The sequence below is a fragment of the Mustela nigripes genome, chromosome 3, assembly GCF_022355385.1.
Source record: "Mustela nigripes isolate SB6536 chromosome 3, MUSNIG.SB6536, whole genome shotgun sequence".
Lineage (NCBI taxonomy): Eukaryota > Metazoa > Chordata > Mammalia > Carnivora > Mustelidae > Mustela > Mustela nigripes.
The window spans coordinates 104,083,950-104,107,155 of NC_081559.1; the positions used below are offsets into that span (position 1 = coordinate 104,083,950).

The 23,206-nt window shown below is 40.8% G+C and overlaps 1 protein-coding gene across 1 annotated transcript in view; it reads right to left on the reverse strand.

The window, feature by feature from the left end:
* The window catches only part of CLASP1 (cytoplasmic linker associated protein 1), a 268,189-nt gene that overhangs the window by 100,360 nt on the left and 144,623 nt on the right, over positions 1-23,206 (reverse strand). The window contains exons 9-18 of the mRNA XM_059394480.1: positions 21,921-22,073; positions 19,184-19,257; positions 17,965-18,057; positions 16,876-17,021; positions 15,858-15,993; positions 14,772-14,842; positions 10,651-10,710; positions 3,082-3,159; positions 1,178-1,345; positions 504-553 (exon numbers count right to left, since the gene is read on the reverse strand). Of these exons, the coding sequence (XP_059250463.1) occupies positions 504-553; positions 1,178-1,345; positions 3,082-3,159; positions 10,651-10,710; positions 14,772-14,842; positions 15,858-15,993; positions 16,876-17,021; positions 17,965-18,057; positions 19,184-19,257; positions 21,921-22,073 (1,029 nt within the window). The remainder of the gene's footprint in view (positions 1-503; positions 554-1,177; positions 1,346-3,081; positions 3,160-10,650; positions 10,711-14,771; positions 14,843-15,857; positions 15,994-16,875; positions 17,022-17,964; positions 18,058-19,183; positions 19,258-21,920; positions 22,074-23,206) is intronic.

Here is a 23,206-nt window from a genome sequence, read left to right on the forward strand (position 1 = left end):
CATACCCATTCCATTTGTTTTCTTGTAACCAAAGACTATAAACCCCAAAGCAACGGCCCCTCTTTTTGGTTAATGTGAGGAGTGAGGTAATGAAAAAGCACGCACATCTGGCCAGTCTCTCACCCTGTGCCTGCTTAGGCACCCTGACTCCAATTACCCTCCTGCTCTCTGGGAACATTCTACTCTCCCACCTCTAATAGCCATCACACTGCTGCTGCTGCTGCTGCTGCTCGAGGCGTCACCAGCTGTCCTCACTCTCCTGTTCAGTAACCGGAACAAGTGGAAAGGTCCCAGGGCTGCATTTCTACACATGTTCCTCACCGCTCTGGGCCGCTAGGGCAGCAGAGCTGTGCTGGGCACAACCAGAGCACCAACAGCAGAAGGCTCTGCAAACCTGAAAGGCCCCTGAAAGCAGGGGACTGGCTGCCAGTGGCGGAGCAGCTGCCGCTGCACAGAAACAGAGGCTGCCCCAAGATGGCCATCACCATGGCACTCAGTCTTACCTCTAGAGGTGGTGCTTCCAGTAGGACTTCTTTTGGCAGAGAGCGGTCGGCTGAAAATAAACGTACATGCATGTTAGTTATTATCAAATGTGCGCTCCGCCGTGTTCACACAAGTATAGTCAACAGCAGGAAACTACGGTAACGAAGGAATTATTTCAGAGTCTTCTGCATTTCTAGGGTAATTGGGACCACAATCTTATAAACCCCTAACGTCAAAGCTTTAACATTCTATTTCAGACTATCTTCCAAACATCTAGAGAGAAGTCCTAACTCAAGACAGAAGTTAGAAATCCAGAGTGAGGACGATAATACATTTACTCACAGATTTCTAACACCCTCCCCCTTTCCAGACTCGTCTCCAAGTGAACACTCATATTCTCCTAGAAGACCCTGTGAATAATTCACTTATTTCACTCCAAGCCTGTCTTCTAGGCCTACCTTATGAATTTAGCTCAACACTACTTACTGCTGAGACCGAGGCCGCCTTTTCCTTACCATTCTCCACAGCATCTTACCTAGGAGCAGAGCCCATCTGAACAAAGGGGGGGGACTAGAACAGGCACGTACACATTAAAAAACAAAAACAAAAAAAACACAGCTGGAATTTGTGTCATGTAGCAAATCCTTCCATACAAACTCTCCCACGAATGAAAAAGGATGGCTAAAGTGCTTACTTCAGACTCTCCTGAGAGCTGGAGGATGAGCGGTCAGACTGCGGCAGAGACACGATGCTGTCGGAGTTCTTCAGGTGGGACTGCAGGGCCTTTTGGTAGGAGGACTCGAGGGTGTGGTACAGGTGCTCTGCTTCTCTGCTGAAGTGACTGTGAAAACCCCAGTAGCACCTAGGGGAGACACGCAGTGTGCTACAGTCAGGATTGCACAGGGCTCCCACCGAACTCCGTGGCCCCCCACGCAAGGTGGTCAAGGACTGCGCTCTGTGGTTCAGCGCCCCTAGAAGCAGCACCAGGTGAGGGAGGGTGGACAAAGGCAGCCTGGGATGGACCCTGACCACACTGTACTGGCTCTTCTGACACGGGGCAAGTTCCTGGGCTTCTCTGCATCTCATTCTCCCCTATAAAATGGAAACTAAAGGGCCTAACTTGCAAGACTGGGGAGCCTTCGGGACAGTGGAGCTAAAATGTCCAGAACTAGGTTCACAATACGGACAGGGCTCATCCATGGCAGCTTTTATAAAAGTGATTTGACACTCATCAATCAGAAGTATTTACAGGCGCCTCAGACAACATGCACAAGAGAGGCACAAAGATGTTCTGAGCTACTTGAAATTTGTATTGCAGGCATGACAAGAGAACTAGAAAAAATTAGGAAGAGGAAGAATTCATACGAGAATATAAACAGCCTATGTATGTCACTGCCAAGTCTATTCCTAAGAGTTGTGAGCAACTAACTACGTCACTCGTTTTGGTAGGAACTAGCTGAGCTGGTAAGCTCTCGAGTGTTTCAGTGAGGTCCTCCGAAAGCCTCAGAAATCAGGGGAATAGGAGCGCCTGGGTGGCTCAGTGGGTTAAGCCACTGCCTTCGGCTCAGGTCATGATCCCAGAGTCCTGGGATCGAGTCCCGCATTGGGCTCTCTGCTCAGCGGGGAGCCTGCTTCCTCCTCTCTCTCTCTGCTTGCCTCTCTGCCTACTTGTTATCTCTCTCTCTGTCAAATAAATAAGTTTAAAAAAAAAAAAAGAAAGAAATCAGGGGAATAGAATTTAATGGAGAGAGCAGTCCAAGAGCCACAGGGATCTGGTCAGGAGGTACCGCTGCCACTAAGTGAGATGTTAATATTCCAGGTGAGTGAGAAAAGAGGCTACCTGTGTCTGATACAAGAGCCGGTCTTTATGAAAGCACAGATCACTCACAGCACTCCTCCACACACGGCCCAAGACGGCCTAAGTCTCAGCATCTGACTCCTGGCGTTTACAGTCACAGTGACAAAATTATTCCCAGGAGGCACGGAATGCATGGTCACTGCCTTGTGACCGAAGCGTGACCCGCCTAATGGCAGAAGTGCTTTGCGAGTGGCCTGGCAACTGCAAGTCAGCGCTGCAGGAATGCGCTCTGCAGGAATCCCCAGCATCTCCTCAACCCGCCTGCCCCTCACCACCTGCACACCTTCCCTGGCAGCCACCTGAAACCTGCAAAGAGACCGTCACAGGGGAAGGATCTCTGGGACTGCGATTTCTCCCAGGAAAGCAAAAGGTCCCTTTGGATTATGACCTGGCTCCTAACAGAGCCTCATGAGGAAGAAAATATGCTGAGTGTGCACACAAATGCTTTTCTGATTCACATAATCATTTGTCATAAATTTAAAAATGAGCATGCTGTTGCATCCCTCAGTCCTGTTTATATTCACATACTATCGGTCAGTCTTTCAGGCCTGGGCACCTGAACCTTCTAATCAAAAATGCAGAGAAATAGCATGGCATGGCCTTTTGAGGTCATATTTCAAAGTCACCATCAATGAAACATATTCATGCAGTTTAATGAGTTTTTAATAACACAATCTAAATAACACCTGAAACTTAAAAAGAGTGAATTTAAACACAAGTGGTGTACAGTTAATACTTACTTTCTGGCTTCTATCCTTGCTTCAGAATCCGCATCATGTATTCCCTTCTTTATTGTTTCGGCTAATACTGATATATGTCTAGACATTCAGAAGAGAAAGCAGTAACAATCATTACCATGTAGTCTTAAGTGGATAAAAACAAGTGTGAGAACTTCAGACTGGCACTTGTGCCCAGTGAGTCAACCAACACGCAGCTGAGACATCTGAGCTCCCTTCCCTGCCACTCTCCTAACTTCTACCTCTGTCCCAGGGTGCCCCTGCCCTCCACCAGCTGCCCCCACCTAAGTACCCCAAGTTTTTAAGATAATGGCTGAGTCTTCTTACTTCATACTTATTTAGCTCAACTTTTTAGCAACCCAAGGAACAAGGCTACAAGGCTCTACCTTTCCATGGCGGGGAGTAGTTTCTACGGAAATTATGAGGTAATAATCATCAGAATGCTGCAGAGGCTACCTGCATCACATTTCTGTAACTAAACATAATGTTTTTTTCAAGTACTGCTATGCAACATGAACAAATTTATAAAATCATGTCACAATTTTATAAATAGCTGTTCTCTTTAGTTTATGTTCTGTCCTGGCTGAGAGCAAGTTATTAAAGTGTCTCTTTGAATGTTTAACAGATTTTTAAGAAAAGAGAGAAGGCTGCAATGAGTTAGTCTCACAGAACAAAGAGTAAGTTACCATCTTATGGCCCGCTCAGTCTTTGCCTCATTCCTTCATTCAGTAACAGTTTAGCGTGTACCCGCTAAGAGGCAGATGTTGAGCGAGGAGGGGAATGGATAAATACACGAGGCTATGTGTGAGTTCTTAACACATGACTGTTCTACTCGTGTCCTCACATTAAACCCCCCTTCCATTTTCCACCTCTAAATTCCAAAATTATCACCAAATAAAGAGGATACAATAAACAAGAGATAAAAGAATGCATGACTATCTTGTAGATTCGAGGTATTTGCAGATGAAAATTTTACCTCCAGGAGGAATGGCTTTGTGTACTCTCTGCCCCCTGCAGTATGGAATGGGACTCCCAAAAGTACTTCGTTAAAATGTCACTAATAAAATGATTAGTATGCTGTACAGCTTCTCAGAATATGTAACATTCAAAACTGGGTGGCACACCACCATCATCTAGCTCTCCAATTTTAACTCACCAGGAATAATAGGCACCTCTAATTCAAAAGAACTAAAAACGGCAAAGAATGAATCTTTAAATTAAGAGACATCCTTCTTCAAGAATTCTGCCACAATCCTACCTTTCACCATGATGATGTGAAACGTACCAACACCAACCTAAATAAAGAGAAAACTGCTGACTTTCTGATACTGGGAGATCAAAAAGAACTGTGAGATGAGTGAAACTCCTTTAAGGATCTAAGAGTTATACCTGGCCTGCCAAGAGCAGCTTGGAACATCTTCCTGGTTGGAATGGACGAATGTCGGGCGCCAGGATGAGAGTCGAGAATTAATTGTGGATGACTTCGGGGGAAGATGGCAGAGTAGGAGGCCCCTAAACTCATCTCCTCCCACAGATACAACTAGGTATCACCTGCATCAGTGTAAATGACCCAGAAACATCTGAAGATTAGCAGACCAGACTCTGCACACCTAAATGTAGAAAAGGCCACATTGAAGAAGGCAGGGAGCACACAGATGGGGTAGGGAGCTAAACAAGCCCACAAACTTTCTATAGGAGAGAGAAATACTGGGGACGCACAGAGGGGAGAGGATCAAACCCTCACACCAAGCACCCCAGGCATGGGGAACCCACATGAATGCCAGAAGGGCATAATTTTGTGAGGTCTTACAATCAGCAGAGCTTAACACTTTAAAACTTTAAAATCTGTAGGAGGGAAATAGGAAACTGAGTCCCCATGCTTAAAGAACACAACAAACAACCCCTTGGAGATACTGTAATAGAAGCAGCACTTGGAAAAACACCTGCGGTATACACAAGGGAGCTTGCTTTACTCACATCAGAGCATGAGCCAGAGGGGTGGGGATTCTGGGGAAACTTCACCAGGGACAAAGGAGCTGGTGGACACCATTTCCCTGCTCCACCCTCTGCCCAGACACATGAACACCTGTAGGAACAAGCTCCATGCCAACACTTTCCACCTATCTTGGTAACAGTATGCCTGCCTTCTCCTGCGGACATAACCCCTCAGGCCAGGCCTTGGATCCAGATTTCCGCCAGAGCAGACCCACGCAAAACTTAACACTGCCTGCACTGTGGGTCCCTCTCCCCTCTAACAGATCCTTGGCCGAAGCACATCCAAACCAGTGCCACAGGCTTGGCTGGGATGGACTGGCCCCTCTGCAAAGTGACCCCTGACTTGGGGAGATAACCACCCACCCCAGCCGGACTGTGGCCCCAGCAGCGGACTGGATCCAGATAGCAGCTCTAACTGTAGGCACCACCTACCAACGAAAGCTTCTCAGGGCATAGCAGAAAGAAAGTCCCAGCAGTCTGGTGCTACTGCATCTCTGGCAAATGCCTGATATGAATGTGACTCAAGCCCAGGACGGCCCAGACTGGCTCCCTAACAACATGGGTACCCAATGCTGCCCACAACAGGCAGAGCCACTGCGGATGACTGGACTGAACGAAAAAGTGGCTCAGCCACAACAGCAGGGCACATGCAACTCACATGGAGACCCCCCTGCAAGTGCCAGTTTGGGTGAACAGGGGACACCACCCTGCAGGGCACTATGGACCTCTTCTTCATAAGGCAGGAGGCAGAGCAGACTTTCCTAACACACAGAAACAGACACAGAGTTAGACAAAGTGAGAAGAAAGAGGAATATTTCCCAGTGTAAGAAAAGGAAAAAATCAGAGCAAGAGACCTAAGCAAAATGGAGATAAGCAATATGCTTGATTGAGAATTCGAAGGAATGATCATAAACATACTCACTGGACTTTAAAAAAATTGTGGAGGACCCCAGTAAGAACCTTAATAAAGAGACAGAAAACATTTAAAAAAGCCAATCAGAGATGAAGAACTCCATAACTAAATTAAAAATACCATAGATGGAATAAACAATAGACTAGAGAAGTAGAATGGATCAGCAACTGGAGGACAGAATAATGGGAAGCAATCAAACTGAAGAGGAGAAAGGAAAAAAAAAACAAAAAATGAAAACAGACTTAGGGAATTCAGCAACACCATCAAGCACAGTAACACTTGCTATATGTTATACGTTATCCCAGGGGAGAAGGGAGAGAAAGGGGGGCAGAAAATTTACTTGAAGAATAGCTGAAAACTTCCCAAATCTGGGGAAGAAAACAGAAATCCAGATCCAGGAGACACTGAGAGCTCCCAACAAAAACAACAAAAGGAGGTCCACACCAAGACACAGTAATTAAAATAGCAAAACATAGTGATAAAGAGAGAATTTTTAAAGCAGTAAAAGAAAATAGTTACATAGAAAGGAAACTCCTTAAGGCTATCAGCTGATTTTTCAGAAACTTTATGGCCAGAGGGGAGTAGCATGATGTATTCAAAGTGCTGGGGGTGGGAGGGAACCCTTTAGCCAAGAATATTCTCTTTCCTCTTCTGAAAGATAGCCTTGTTGGATAAAGAGTTTTCCAGACAAATCAAAGTTAAAGAAATTCATAACCCCCAAACCAGCCCTATATGTTAAAGTGGGCTCACTAAGTGGAAAGGAAAGGCCATAAGCAGGAGTAAAAAAAGGAGGAAGCATAAAAGCAGTAAAATTAAGTATAGCTATAAAAATCAGTCAAAGGATTCACAAGTTAAAAGGATATAAAGTATGACACCATATACCTAAAATGTGGAAAGAGATGAATAATGGGTTCAAACTTAAGCAACCATCAACTTTAGATGCCATATGCATAAAATGGCATATGTAAATTTAAAAAACAGTAATACATATACAAAAAAAAAGAGAGAGAGAGAAAGAAAACCAAGTATACCACTAAAGAAAGTCAGCAAACCATGAGAGAAGAGAGTTAGAATGGAAAGGAACAGAGAAGAACCACATAAACAACTGTAAAATAAATAACAAGATGGCAGTAAGTACCTACCTATCAGTAACTACTCTGAATGTAAATGGACTGAGCCCTCCAATCCAACGACACAGGGTAACAGAATGGATAAAAACCAAGACCCATTTATATGCTGCCTACAGGAGACTCAGAGCTAAAGACACAACATACATATTGATAGTGAAGGGGCAGAAGAGCATCTACCATGCAAATGGAAGTGAGAAGAAAGCCGGAACAGCAACACTTATAAAAGAGAAAATAGGACTTTCAAACAGTATACAATCTGGGGCACGTGGGCGGCTCAGTCAGTTAAGCATCTGACTCTTGGGTTTTGGTCAGGTCATGATCTCAGCGTTGTGGGATTGAGCCTCACATCAGATACTGTGCTGAGCATGAAACCTGCTTGCAATTCTCTCTCCCTCTCTCCCTGTACTACCCCCACTCGTACTCTCTTTCTAAATAAATAATCTTTCAAAACAAAACAAAAGGCAGTATACAATCATAAAGGGACTAATCCAACAAGAAGATGTAAAACTGTAAATGTTCATGGACCCAAAATGGGAGCATCCCAATATATAAAACAGCTAATAAGAAACAAAAACAAGTAATCGATAGTAATATAATAACAAGGGACTTTAACAACCCATTTACATCAATGGATAGATCATCCAAAGAGAAAACCAACAAGGCAACAGTGACTTTTAATATCATATTGAACCAGAAGGCTCTAACATATATTCAGAACATTCCATTCTAAAATAACAAAATACACATTTTTTTTCAAGTGCATACACAACATTCTCCAGAATATACCACATATTAGGCCACAAAACAAGTCTCAATGAATTGAAAAAGATCAAACTCCTACTATGACTATGCATCTTTTCCAACCATAACATTATGAAATCAGAAATCAACCACAATAAAAATTGGGAAAGACTGTAAATAAATGGAAGTTATATAACGTGCTCCTAAACAATGAGTGGGTCAAACACAAAATCAAAGAGGAAATAAAAAAAATACATGGAGACAAATGAAAATGAAAATACAACAGTCCAGAATCTTTGGGCTGCAGTACAAGCTGGTCTAGGAGAGAAGTTTGTAGAATATAGGTCTACCTCAAGAAGCAAGAAAAAATAGGCAAAGGGAGAAAGAGACTCCCCACTGAAGCAGGACCCAGGACCCTGAGATCACAACCTGAGCCGAAGGCAGATGCTTAACCAACTGAGCCACCCAGGCGCCCCAAGAACAAATATTGTTAAAATGTCCACACTACCCAAAGCAATCTCTATGTTTAATGCAATCCCTATCAAAATATCAACACAGCATTTTTCACAGAACTAGAACAAATAATCTTAAAATTTGTACGGAACCACAAAATCCCCGAATAAGCAGAGTAATCTTGAAAAAGAACAACTAAACTAGAGGTATCACAATTCCAGATTTCGAGATATACTACATAAAGCTGTAATACTCAAAACAGTGTGGTACTGGCACAAAAATTATCACATAGATCAATGCACAATAGAGAGCCCAGAAATAATTCCATGATCATGTGGTCAATTAATCTTCGACAAAGGAGGCAAGAATACACAACAGGAAGAGACAGTCTCTTCAACAAATGGTGCTGGGGAAACTGGTCAGCTACATGCAAAAGAATGAAACTGGACCAATTCCTCACAGCATACACAAAAATAAACCCAAAACGGATTAAGGACTAGGGAATCCGGGTGACTTAGTCAGTTAAGCTCAAGTCATGATCTCAGGGTTGTGAGACAGAGCCCCATGTCAGACTTCACACTGAGCATGGAGCCTGCTTAAGATTTTCTTTCTCATTCTCTCTCTCTCCCTATTCCTCTTCACCTCTCCCTCTCCCCTGTGTATGTGCATGTCTCTCTCTCTCTCTCTCTCTCCCTCTTGATAAAAAGAAAAACATCCAAAAAACGGATTAAAGGGGGGCGCCTGGGTGGCTCAGTGGGTTGAGCCGCTGCCTTCGGCTCGGGTCATGATCTCAGGGTCCTGAGATCGAGTCCCGCATTGGGCTCTCTGCTCAGCGGGGAGCCTGCTTCCCCCCCTCTCTCTGTGCCTGCCTCTCTGCCTGCTTGTGATCTCTGTCTGTCAAATAAATAAATAAAATCTTTAAAAAAAAAAACGGATTAAGGACCTAAATAGGAGACCTGGAACCATAAAAATTCTAGAAGAGAACACAGGCAATAACTGTTGGCATTGGCTGTAACAACATATTTCTAGATGTCTCTTGAAGCAAGGTAAACAAAAGCAAAAATCAACTCTTGGGTAATATCAAAATAAAAAGCTTCTGCATACAAAGGAAACTGTCAACAAAATCAAAAGACAATCTACCAAATGGGAGATGATATTTACAAGTGACATATTCAATAAAAGCTTAGTATTCAAAATATATAAAGAACTGCTACAGCTCAAATACCCTCCCAAAAAAGAATAATCCAATTAAAAAATGGAGAGAAGATGTGAACAGACATTTCTCCAAAACAGACATTCAGATGGCCAAAAGACACATAAAAAGAAGCTCAACATCACTCATCAACAAGGAAATGAAAATCAAAACCACAATGAGATACCACTTTACACCTGTCAGAATGGCTAAAATCAAAAACACAAGAAACAACAGGTGTTAGCAAGGATGTGAAGAAATAGGAATGCTCATGCACCGTTGGTGGGAATGCAAACTGTGCAGCCACTGCAGAAAACAATATGAAGGTTCCTCAAAACATTAAAAACAGAAATACCATACAATCTAGTAATTCCACTACTGGATATTTACCCAAAAGCTATACAAACACTAATTCAAATAGATACATACACCCCTATATTTATTGCTGCATTATTTAGAATAGTCAAATTATGGAAGCGATGAATGGATAAAGATGTCGAATAGATACACAATGGAGTATTACTCAGCCATAAAAACAAATGAAATCTTCCCATTTGCAACAACAGGGATGGAGCTAGAGCGTATTATGCTAAGTGAAATGTCAGTCACAGAAAGATAAATACCATATGATTTTACTCATACGTGGACTTTAAGAAACAAAGAAAATGGTCAACTAAAAAACAGACTCTTAACTACAGAGAACAAACTGATGGTTACTAAAGGGAAGGGGCATGGGGGGATGGGTAAAACAGGTGAAAGGGATTAAGAATTCACTTACTGAGTGAATTAGTCAGATGAGCACTGACTAATGTACAGACTTACTAAATCACTATGCTTTACACCTAAAATAACATGGCAGGTTATCTATATTGGAGTTAAAAACTAATTTAAAGAAAAGGTTAATTGCGGCTTTTAGCTGACATGGTGTACATCTGTCCACATCTCTAGGCACACTAAAACTGCAATCAATGAAATTCACTAAACGTTTCTGCCAATATTATGAGCCTCACGAAGTAACAGATGTAGTCGTGCAAACAAATGCTTAGACTCCTTCCATTCTTATAAAAAGCAGGTTGGGCCATTTGTCAAGGCATTAAATCTCAAAATTCATTTCAGAGAGGAAATAAACCTGCAAATCAAATGCTTACCGTTCCAGTGAATGTGTCTGCCACTCTTGTAAAAGTAAATCTAAAAATTCAAAACAGCGCCTAAAAAGTGTAAAGGAAATATAGGTAACTCAGTCATTTTTATGTTAGTGAAAACAAAAGCTTTTTTTAATTCCCACACTACTTTTTAGACCTGTTAAATTTCTTCTAATTATTAGGATTCAAAAAATGGAATATACAGTTGGAATCAGCATTGACTAAAAACCCAAGCAAGTAAAAGTAATTTAGCAACTATGGTGATCAGAAAAGAAAAATTATATAGATTATTTTATATATATATATATATATATATATATATATATATATATATAAAATATACACACACACACAAATTTTATATGTATTATATATGTAATTATATAGATATAAGAGGATATAAAAGTTCCCCTCAAATCAGAAACTGGAGCTTCGTGGCAACATTACTGAAAGGGCCTATTGCTGTCCTTTGTTTTTATACTACCTCAAATAATATGTTAAAATAGGACATACATAAGCAAAAAAGATCAGCGCATATTATTACAGAACCAGGGAATTGGTCTTTGCACTAATTTCACAGAATGCCTTGTGCAAAAAAGGGGGGAAAAAAGTCCTGAAAAACAAAGTGCTTTCCAAATTTTCCCAAGAAGATCCCAGGTAGTGCTTAAAATAGATTTTTCTCTAACTACTCCTCTAATTCCCTCTTCAATCTTTCAACCTCCTTTCTTGTCAAGCCGTTTCACTTTTGTAATCTTTCTTGGCCTGATTTGTGCAGTGAAACAATTCTGGTCTCATCTCCTTTGGATTACATCACCACTTCGAGTTCTACCTCTTTATAACTTTCCAGAAGTCCAGGCTGTTTATCCTTGTGGCAGTAAATCTTCATAGTCTTAGAAACTTACTCAAGGAAACAAACCAGAGGGTAATTTTTCTCTAATGACCAGACTTGCATTCCCATGGTCCTCCCAATTCAAAACATCATAATCCATATAATTAATTACTCAATAAATCTTTAATAAACCCTAACCCTACCCTAGATGGTACGGATAACAATGGGAACCAAGACATACACCATCAAGCAAGAAACACAAGGAACAGTTCCCATGTGCCAGAAATACAAGGGGGCTCTTCTTAGAAACACACAGGAGAGCTATCCAACCCAGTCCTAGGACTGGCAACAGGGTGCACGTGTGCCCGTGCGTTGAGAGTTGGTTGTGAAACAGACTTTCTCCAAGGAGAGACACTGACCCACACCCACACTCTCTCCTCTGTCATTCTCCCCACCCAGCCTTAACCGAGGCCGTGTTTATTCTACCTTCTTCCTCATGTCATTTCCTGGGCTGATTTTTGTCTTTAAGAAATATGTGTGCTTTGTTTGTTTATCTATCTCTTAGTGAATAAAGCCATCTTTGGTGCTAATTCTGGTCTTAAATGTGTGTTAGCTTGTTCAAAAATATGCCCTGTAAGTTAGGTTTTATTTTCTACTTTTTAGACGAACATACAAAGAAGCAGTATCAATACTGGCATTGTTTTTTGTTTTTTTTTTAAAGATTTTATTTATTTATTTGACAGAGAGAAATCACAAGTAGATGGAGAGGCAGGCAGAGAGAGAGAGGGAGGGAAGCAGGCTCCCTGCCGAGCAGAGAGCCCGATGCGGGACTCGATCCCAGGACCCTGAGATCATGACCTGAGCCGAAGGCAGCGGCTTAACCCACTGAGCCACCCAGGTGCCCCTCAATACTGGCATTGTTTAACACATCAATATTTAAACACATCAGGTTAGAACTTGTCTCTTCACCTACTCCTACTCATCATTCAAAATGCAACTCAGTTTTCAACTTGTCTATGAAGCATCGTAGGAATATATTAGCTGGCTTTAATCACTGCTCTCTGAATTTCTAAATTCCCAATACAGGTATTATAATTCACTCTTACGTTGCTTTGCATGATTGTTTTTTAATCTCCCCATCTAAACGATCAACTTCTCAAAGACAGAGAGACTGTGCAGTCCAGTTCTTACAAATTCTACAAAGCAGAGCTAGGTACTGGCTGAGTACATCAGAGCCAGAGCACTGCCTGGGTGCCACTGCCCTCTTTGGTTCTCTTTACGTCTCTGAAGGTACTTCTTCCAGCATGAAGATGCATGGTTCTGACCGATGCAGACCCTGACTAATATAAGAAGAGCAATCTGAAAGGGACTCAGAAAGGGGTAAAAGGGGTGACATTTCTCTTGCCATAGTGGATGCAAGTTACCAGTCATTTAGCACCAGAAGCCAGAACTGTTAAATTCTGGGGACTGAATGGTGTTGCCCCAAAATTTGTATGTTGAAGCCCAACTGCCCAATAGGGGCCCAATAGATGGGGCCTTCAGTAGGTAATTAGATTCACATGAGGTCATGAAAATGGGGCTGTAATGATGGGGCTGGTGCCCCTCTAAGAAGAAACCCCTGAGAGCATGCTCTTTGTGTCTCTATCTCTGCCCTGTGAAGACACAGTGAGAAGGCAGCCACCTGCAGATGACCCTCATTAGAATTCAACCATGCTGAACTCAACCACACTGGTACCCTCATCTCAGACTTCCAGCCCCAGAACTGTGAGAAAATCCATTTCTGTTGTTTAAGCCACCCAGTGTGTGGTATTTTGTTATGGCAGCCAGAGCTGACTAATACACTAAACATTCTGTAACATTCTACAGGATGTAGAACAGAGGAACTCGGCCTAATACACTCTGAATTTCTCTTGGAAAACCTAAAACGATAGTGACAATAGCAGCGGCAGCAGCAAAATCTAATAATGAGTGTCACTTATTAAGGTCGCACAAAGTGTCAAACCCCGCTATCCAATTACTGGGCCCACGGAACAGCTCTGCCTCTGTGGAAGTACTCTCATTCCAAGCAAGTCAAATTAGCCAGTGGGAAGAGGTAATGCTTCGGTTGCAGTCTGCCAGGTTCTGAAGTTCACTACCATCCCTCTCCCCTGCTGAGCTCACACACTCATCTCCGGAAGCAGCAGCGAAACTGGAGGTAAAGGCAGACCACATTCCTCAGAGACATACAAGCAAGCCGTTAGATATTAACTTTTTTTTCCAGTGAAAGGTGCCAATTCCTTCCTTCCTAGTTTTATAAAGGTGGAGACTCCCCTTTCTCCTTCGTGACTTCCACAGAGCTGTGAGTAAGATGGATGGAGTAACAGGCATCCCTACCTGTGGAAACATGGCGGGACCTAGGGGACATGCCAGGAAAGGAGGGCAACGGTGGGCAGCGACTGTACGCTGTGCTCCAAGCTTAGAGTGAAGGGCTCTTTCACTGGGCTGGGATCAGACAACAAACTCCAGGAATGTGAGCAGGAGGCTGCTGTCCAAGCCAGCCATTAACTTACTCTATATTACCTGATATGGTCCACCGAGCGGCTTCAACAGTGTTCCCCAATCCCCTTAAAATCTACACTAAACTATTCTAACTTTTCTTAGGAAGAGGGGGCACAGACTTTATAACAGACTCTCAAGAACTACAGATTCCAGTGAGCAGAGGTCTTATTCCTCGCCTGTGATCTAGGGATGCTCATCTGGACCAGGGAACAAAGACCTAGCTAGCTAACCAGGTGGTATCTCCTGGTACTTGGTGTTGGGTCAGGATTCAGAACCCCAGAAATCACTGTTGGAAGCTGGAAATAACATACATCACCTACTACCGACAGTAATATTAAATAGATGCCATTAATTTTTATAATGTTCTTTTTCTTGCATGCAGTTACTGCTTTTATTCAGAGAAGGGTACACCAATGATTTAGAGAGACTGAGAAAAAATGTACACCACCCGCTCCCATTAACTCACATACACACAGACACAGATTCTTTGTCTCCCGCCCTTCTCTTGCACACACGCATGCTCTCTCTCTCTCTCTCTCTCACACACACAACACACACATATACACACGAATAATAGAGGCTGTCCAAATTTATCTTTCAGACTATTCAGATCATGATCCCTCAATCCAAACTATTTATTACAATGATCTGAAATAAAATTTAAAACTTCAAACATGAATGTTTCCACGGAGGCAAATTTGGAATTTGTTTTGGTTTTTAAACCATTCAAAAATAATGAGGACGCTATTTAAAAATTTACCTTCTAACTGCAACAGACTTAGAGGTACAGTTGCTTGTTATGACAGGTATTAGCCTAGGGATGTGTGTGTGCTGCAGAAAAGAACAAAAACAGAGGTGAACACTTGGAAATACAAAAATAAAATAAAACTAAGACAACCACCACACTTCCTTATTCAACTACCTAAAGCACATGTATTTAGATTAGAATTTCACTGGATATTGCCAAAGGCCATGCCAACATTACAGAACCTCAACAGACCACCCAATGACATATAAATAGCTCTAGCAACAGAACAAACCATTGGTGGGAAGTCTAAATTATCTGGCAGTAGAGATCTAAGGGAGTTCAAAAGGAATCTGCAGACCGATGTGTTTTGATACAGTTTCAATGGGAATGTCCAACAACGGCTTTGGATTTAATATTTCAAGTAGGCAGTGCAAATAATAGGGACTAAAAATAACACAAGTAAGTGACCCACAATAACCAGAAATATTCCAGAAAGATTTTAGCATCATCAAGTCCCAGTTTCAAGGGCTGCCTCTGGGCAAAAGAGACTTCAAGGTGGAGAGGAGGTCATGTGGGGTCTATTCATTTTAAGCTCTTGTGAACTATTAAGTTTTACTGAAAACTTGTACATAAATTACTTGGATAATTATTTAAACTTAAATAAATGAGTGTTTAGAACACTGAAAGGAATCTTTTGTTCATCAGCTTAAACACAATTAGTTAAATAAAAACTTTAGGTGAATAACAAAGCCACAAGCACAAATACCTAAAATGGAATGACTGGAAATTAAGGAGTACAATCTGGAGACCTAAAGAACTGGGTACAAACCGAAGCAGATACAGATGCTCAAATGTTTAAAGTCAATGACGAATAAATGATCAACATATCAGTAAGCATATACCATATCCATAATTCACATTATGAAATGTAAAAGGCTCATATAGGATCTAATTAAGGAGAGGGAGAGGCTGATTTGTATCTGCAACATGATTCCAACTACTTATAATCATGCTAATGAAAAGTGCCTCTAATAAGGCTTATCAACCACCCATGTTTACTACTTGCTTACTCTATGTATGGCCCCCAAATATACTTACCCGAATGATTAACCTAACAGCTACAACACCAGAAGTGGCCATAATTTTGGCACTATTTGGAATTAAATTAAAGATAGTTGGCATAATGGCTTCAGCTCCATGGTCAAACTTATTTCCCAGAACTGATGACAGATGCCTACAATGAGAAATGAAAACTGCACTGTAGTTGTATTTCTTGCAAACACTGAAGCATATAAGCCTCTTAACATCGCAGGGCTTTCATTTAAAGTTACTGAGAGACAAAAAGCAAAGGTCTGAGTCAGATACTTTCAAAATATTTCCAATGTGCACACAGTGGACTTGGCAAAGAGCCACTGCCCCAAGAGTTTGTGGTTTTTTATTTTTTAAATAAATCATTTCCAACACATTAATCTTAAAATAGCAAAAGACAAATTGATCATATACTAATAAAATATAAATATGAAAGACCCCCCCCCACCCTTTTCTTCCTTTTGCCCCATTAAAAGCCTTTAGTACATGATATACATGCTTCCACATCTGATACTTAACAGCGGCAGCATCTGCTTCCTGTTGCTGCTTTGCTGTTCGGAAACACTTTCTAACACAGAAGCTCCAGCTTCAAACGCTGATAACAGGTTTCGCTAGGATAAAATTCTACTGGAGCATATGCCTTGGCTTTAACTTCATAGCTACAGTGCTCTTCTAGAAACAAAGAAAAATTCTGATAATCCTGCTATATCCAGACAGCAGAATCAAGGAAAAGCTGAGAAAGAGAAGTTTGTAAAATTTCTTTTTTCTGTATTATTAGTAATAACTGCTCCAAGTTTATAATGGAGGCTTCAGAGCTAAGTCACGGAGTACCACTGAAACTCTTGTCACACTTTCTGTCATTAGGCAGGAAGCACTGTAACAGTATAAAAGTGCCAACAGCAGCATAAATGGGACAGGTCAGAAGGCACATTAGAGAGACCTGCTAGGCATCTGCCACAGACCATCCCAGAAGCGCTGCAACAAGGCTAATTTAGGATGTGTGAGAATCAAGCATGGTAGTCCTTACCCCAAGGTGATACAAGCCTCCCGCACTACCTGAGACCGCAGGTCCTTAGCAGAGAGTTTAAAGGCTCCATCCAAAAGACGCAAATGTTGAAAGAAGTTATCATACTCAGCAGCACCAGCCAAAAGTAAAGATCTTATCTTTTTTAGCTGATGGGACAGAGAAAATTCAGAGACACACAAAGCAATTCTTCAAACAGTATATACAAAACAACAGAAGCCATCAAATATGAGCAATCAACATCAAAGTTCATTGATATCAGAAGCTCTCCAGAAGAACTGAGCCAATTCAATATCAGCTACCATACTGCATAAATCTACGTATCACAAAAAGAACGGATTATTTTTATATGCAGTACCTTAAAATTCTGCAAAATGTATTTTTTAACTGAAAACAAATTTGTGTCTTTATAGGTTCCGTGCTAATGATAAAACAACAAAAGCCTTCATTTTAACTCCTCCCCTAAATCTTATCTTCCCCAACAACTGACTCTAACTGACAATTGTTTAAGGAGTCAAAGGAGGAAGCCATCCTGTCATCATTTGTACAGTGTCCTCCACTGCGGCATTCCTGAAAGGCTAATCTGAGTCTGAGTGGAATACGGCTGTAATTTTATTGCCTCACTTCCTGCCAGCCGACCACTGGAAAACAGCTTTCCTCAGATAAGACACACCCTCATTTTAATGTTCACCCCACTTTTCATTAATCTACTTTTTTAAATAGAAGGGACAGAACTTTCCAGCAAGTGATATGAAGAAAGGAAGGATGAAAGGGACACACACTGAAAATGCTACTAAGAAAAGTCAATTTACTGGCTAACAATTACAATTAAATGTTGACTAAGACAAGAGTGGAGGCTGTCTCCACAGGCTCCGCATTAGGTCTTTGTTAAAAGTACAGGACATACATAACGGCATAGGTTGGCATGCTTTTGAAACAGAAACAGAAGTGAGGTACTCTACTAAAAGGGTTAAGTGTAAATATGGTACTTTATATTTAAAATTCATCAGAGCTATATACCCAATTGCATAATTATTTAGAACATTTAAATAAATCCAATGAAAATGTAATCACATGAAGTCAACGGCTTACAGCATTTACTCTTTGCTCCCAATCATGCTTGTCATCAGATAATATTTCCCTAATCTTGTTTATGGATTCCTCAAGGTCTCGGCTGGAATAAATCTGTAAGCAAAATTAATTTACAACCAATGTAAGAAAAATTACAGAATAAACAAAGATTAGTTTTTAATTACATGAAGTCAAGAGCTTTAGCAAGTAAAGTTTAAAAAAAAAATGTCATTTTTTTCAGAAGGTCCTATAACATCTAGCCAGATTTGTCTTAGAATGAGTGTCTTTCCCATTGTGAATATATACCCACTAGATTGATGCCAAGGGTGGATAACCATGCTTCAAACACAGTTCTACTACAAACTCAACAGACAACTTCATGTACAGAAGAGAAAGAAGCCAGCTGGGGAACAATCTTACTCTTAGCATTATTTATAAATCTCTTCAAGTCTACTCTCTCATTTACACTCACATCTTACTAATAAGATAGGTAGGGAATAATCAGCCAAGAAGGATGCAAGCTGGGGAGGCCAAGGACTTAAGGATGAACCTGAGCCTACAATGCCAGTTACCTGATTTACACACACATGGCAACCCAGGAGCAGGTACCAAGTGACCACACGGACCTTAGTGCTACAGGAATCCAGAGCACCACATTCCATGTAGGCCAAGGGAAAGTGTTATTAGCCCCCAGTCAATAACAGATGACACTGAGGCACACAGCAGTTAAAATGTGTGAACCCCAACCTTACAAGCAAACGCTGCTTTGTCTGTTAGGTACTTAAGTGAAGCATCAGGATGGCATAAACTTGAGCTTTTCTTAATCCATTCTTTATAGCTTTTTAGACACCCAGTTCCTTGAAATTTACAACTTGTCTTAAAAAAATAAAGGCCCTAAATAAACATGCTTCTCTGTTCTCACACCTAATCTAATCATTGTTGGTTTGTTTGTTTTTTTTTCCCCCACATTTATGTGACCTAATCCACAAAATTATTACTAGAGCAAGCAAGCAACCTCTCTCCAGCTCTTACTGAAAGATCACACTGAGTCTTGACTTTTGCTCTTCATTTCAGCTATAAAAGGCACCAATTTTTCTACTGTGCAATGGCAGATCTCGTGTAGTCCTGAGAGGTAAAACTACTCACGTAGGAAGGGATTTCACGTATCACCTACTTAATGGAATTCAAAGAGTCAGTCTTACCTGTTTTTTAATCAAACTCAAATACTATCCTCACTTACCTGCACAACAGGTACATCATCAAATGCTTTAATAAAGTCCTCTTCATCAACAGCACCAGCTCCTTCTTTTGCAGCTATGAAAGAGATTCATTTTTAAAACATGAACAATGTGCAGAAGGCTGGTCTGAATATACACAATCACCATTACCTATTGGGAGATTTGTGACTATCTTTCTAAAGGCTTAATATAAATTAAGAGTCCTGTGGAACTAACAAATATTACTTTTAATATCAAGATGAAATGCAATAATTCTACAATACTATATACGTTAGTTTAGAGTCACTTAGAGAGACTACTTGTTAAGGAGGACATTTAGCCTTTAAAGGATATAGATGGTTTATACTGTAGTCATGCCTGAATCTTTTGAAAGGTTGCTAATAAACAAATATATAACAAAGAATTTAATTTTTCGGGGAATGAATTTGGTTTTGTTATTGGTTAGGCATCTAGCATACCAAATTTGTGAAACATTCAAATAAGTACTGAAGAATTTAACAGTCTCACTTCAACTTTTTATTAGTCTCAAAACATATTAATTTCCTTGAATGCATAACTCAATTTTTCACTTGCACATCAATAGCAACTTTCGCTCATAAAGGTGTTATAAGATGCTCTGTATACTTGAAAGTTGATTGCTGTTATTAATGATTTTTACATTGACAAGTTTGACTGCTTTTCCAGAGTTTCCTCACAGGCAAGTTATTTGATTTCTGGGGTCCCCATGGACAACACAGGGCTTTAAAGACGATTCTGGGAGCAAAAAATGTGTGTCCTCACTTTTGGTGAAGATTCCTCACTGTGGACAGATGACAGTAATGTCACACTGTGATGTGGTGCTCAGTGCCTATTTTGGTGAAAAGAACGGATTCCCTGAGCAGAACAGTCCCGAGCACTGCTCCGGTTATGTGCCGCACCACATACCCACATATGGAAGGGGACTGAGAGACAACCATGGTCCGTGAGCCCCGGAATCAGATGTAAGCAAATTCATGACTATGTTGTTAAACAAAATGGAAAAAAAGGATGAGAACGAGGCTGAACTCTCTACATAAGCTAGAGTTGGGACTTCTGGAAGGGAGAAGGGTAAGGAGCAGGAGGGGGAAAAAAGTGGTCTGATGATACAGAAATTTTCTAATCCTTGTTTGTGGAACTAATGCCTCCCAAGAATAAACTTTTTTTAATAAAAGATTAGAAAGGTTTTTCAGTGATAAAGAGGAGTAAAGGACTAATACACACTTCAACACAGATGAACCGCCAAAACACTAGGCTAAGTGAAAGAAGTCAGAGATGAAAGATTACGTGTTACACGCCTCCATTTCTATGTAATATCTAGAACGGGCAAATGCAGAGAGGCAAAAATGCAGACTGCTGATGGCCAGGGGCTGGGGGAAGGAAGAGATGGGGAGCAACTGTAAAGGGTCCGGGGATTCCTTTTGGTAGTGGAGAAGCCCTTCTGGAACGAGCCAGAGGTGGTGGCTGCACAACACTGTGAATATACTAAATGCAACTGGGCTGTTACGTTTAAAATGATTAACTTGATGTTCTATGGATTTAAACTCAATTTAAAAATATTTTTTAAAAGATTTTATTTATTTATTTGAGAGAGAGAGAGTGAGAGAATGAGAGGGGAGAAGGTCAGAGGGAGAAGCAGACTCCCCATGGAGCTGAGAGCCCGATGTGGGACTCGATCCTGGGACTCCAGGATCATGACCTGAGCCAAAGGCAATTGCTTAACCAACTGAACTACCAGGCGGCCCAAAAATATTTTTTAAGGCATCAAAAAAATTAAAAAGATAGAATACCAATAAATGCAAAGCTTTTCCTTCTGCCATTTCCGCGGTGTGAACATCCCTGTCAACCATCAGCACAGCTCTTTAACACTTATGAAGAAGCTAGTGGCAGAGGCACTGCAGGGACACTGAACTGGACTGAGGAAGACCCCAACAGTCTAGGGCCAGTGCAGAAGGCCAGGAAGACCACCAGAAGAAGACAGCATTCTAGGGTCAATCCTTACCCCAGTTCTAATTTATTTAGCACATTCAGCCAAGTTCAAGAGCCCAATGTTAACAAGCAGAACAGGTCTAAAAACAATGGCTTTACAATTTGAAGTAAAAAGAAATTTGCATGTCAACTTAAAAATGTGACAGCAAAATGTAAGTGGTATATAACAAGAACTCAAACTATCTAAATTGGGGGGTGGCAGAAGAAGGATTTAGAAGAGGACATCTTTGTAAATCAATGTTCAAAGATTGGGGAGCTCATCTCTACCATTTATTGTGGTCAACATCTATACTGGTCTCATAAAGATCAGCAGTACTTATAGAGACAAAATACATTTTAAGGACAGAAGGCACACCATCTGACTTCTGGACAGTCTCAGTGTAGCAAAGTTGGCAAAAAAAAAAAAGGCCCCATGGTAATTTCTGGCACTGCTGGAGCCCCATATCTGAATAAAGCCATAACGGCACACTCCTACTCTGTCTCCGAGCTCTATGTTGTTAAACAAAATGGAAAAATTTTTTTAGTAATATTCTAAAACAAAATACATTTTTTAGTAATATTCTCCCACTGGCTCCCCCATACCAAACATTGCAACACTAAGCAAGCAGAAATTTATTACCAACAGAATTACTTTACTCCTGAAGGACACAGAAGGCAAGCACCATGTTCATCTGGTTTTAAATGCAGACAGAGCCAACCCCCCCCCCCACAGCACCCCCAGGGGGCTGGTTTTACCTGAAGACTTGGATCCCAGAGTGGATGACCCAAGCCGGCGGGTGGTCCCCATTCCAACATTTCTCCGTGAGCTGGGCGGAGCTTTGGATGATGTAGAACTAGCAGAAGAAGGTCTATTACCATCCACAGAATCTTCATCATCAAAATTTTTATCTGAAGAGTAAGCAGAGAAATCACTGTTTTTAAAAAAAAAAAAAAAAAAAAAAAAAGGTACTTTTTCACCCAAATGTAAAACAAACTAGCCTTAGAGAGATGAAAGGTGTGCCTAACTCTTGGGATCTGAGGTGCCAGTGCAGGGTCTTAGCTAAGTCCCGAATGCAGATATAAATATCACGCTCACTTTCACGTATCTAGAATGCTCTCCTGCTCCAATTTAGGAAAACAGAGAAAACATAAAGAGGAAAACAATCTCTTAAAAAACCACCACCTAAAAACAGTTACTTTAACATTTTGGCATATTTCTGACAATTCTTGCACACATTTTTTAGGAACACCTGACACAAGGCTACCTATCATTTGGTATTTTGTTTATTTTCAAATATGTGCATTTTTCCATGTGATGAAATATGCTTCATAAACACTGTTTTAATGGTTGCAGGGTACTCTGTAATGAAAAAATGGCAGAAATGAAACACTCTTGTTGTTAGGCATTCTAATATGTCACCATTAGAAATAAAGTTGCAACAAACACCTTGCTACTTGCATTTTTGTTTAACTTTTTAACACTTTTAAGAAAGGGGGGAAAAATACCCTAGAAGCAATACCTGCAGGGTCTAAGAGTATTAAAGTTTTTAGTATACACTGTCAAACTTATTTTCAGAAAGGTGATGTGTTTTTTTACTGGAAGGTCAAAGAAGTGCCTATGTTGTCACACCCTTGCCAACACTATCATTTTTATTTTTATTTATTTTTTAATAGCTAGCCAACTTATAGTACAATCATTTTTAAATGTCAATCAATTTGACAGGTGAAAAAAACACCTCCTCCTCAATGTTTCATTTCTCTTTAAGTGGGGTTGAGCACTGTTTCTTCAGCTCATTAACTTCTAAAATTTCTAAGCATCAGTGGATCCAAGGAATATTTCTCAGGTTGCATTTAAAATTAGAAAGAAAAAGAAAATTAAAAACAACTTTGGGCTTTTAAAAATCAACATATTTAGAAACAAGATTTGGATGACACAAACTTAAAGCTATCATGGCGCACTACACAGAATACCATGGGTTTCCACAGCATCTGTGAGTCATTCAGCATCTGTGAGTCTTAGTCACTCTAAACTAAGAACCAAA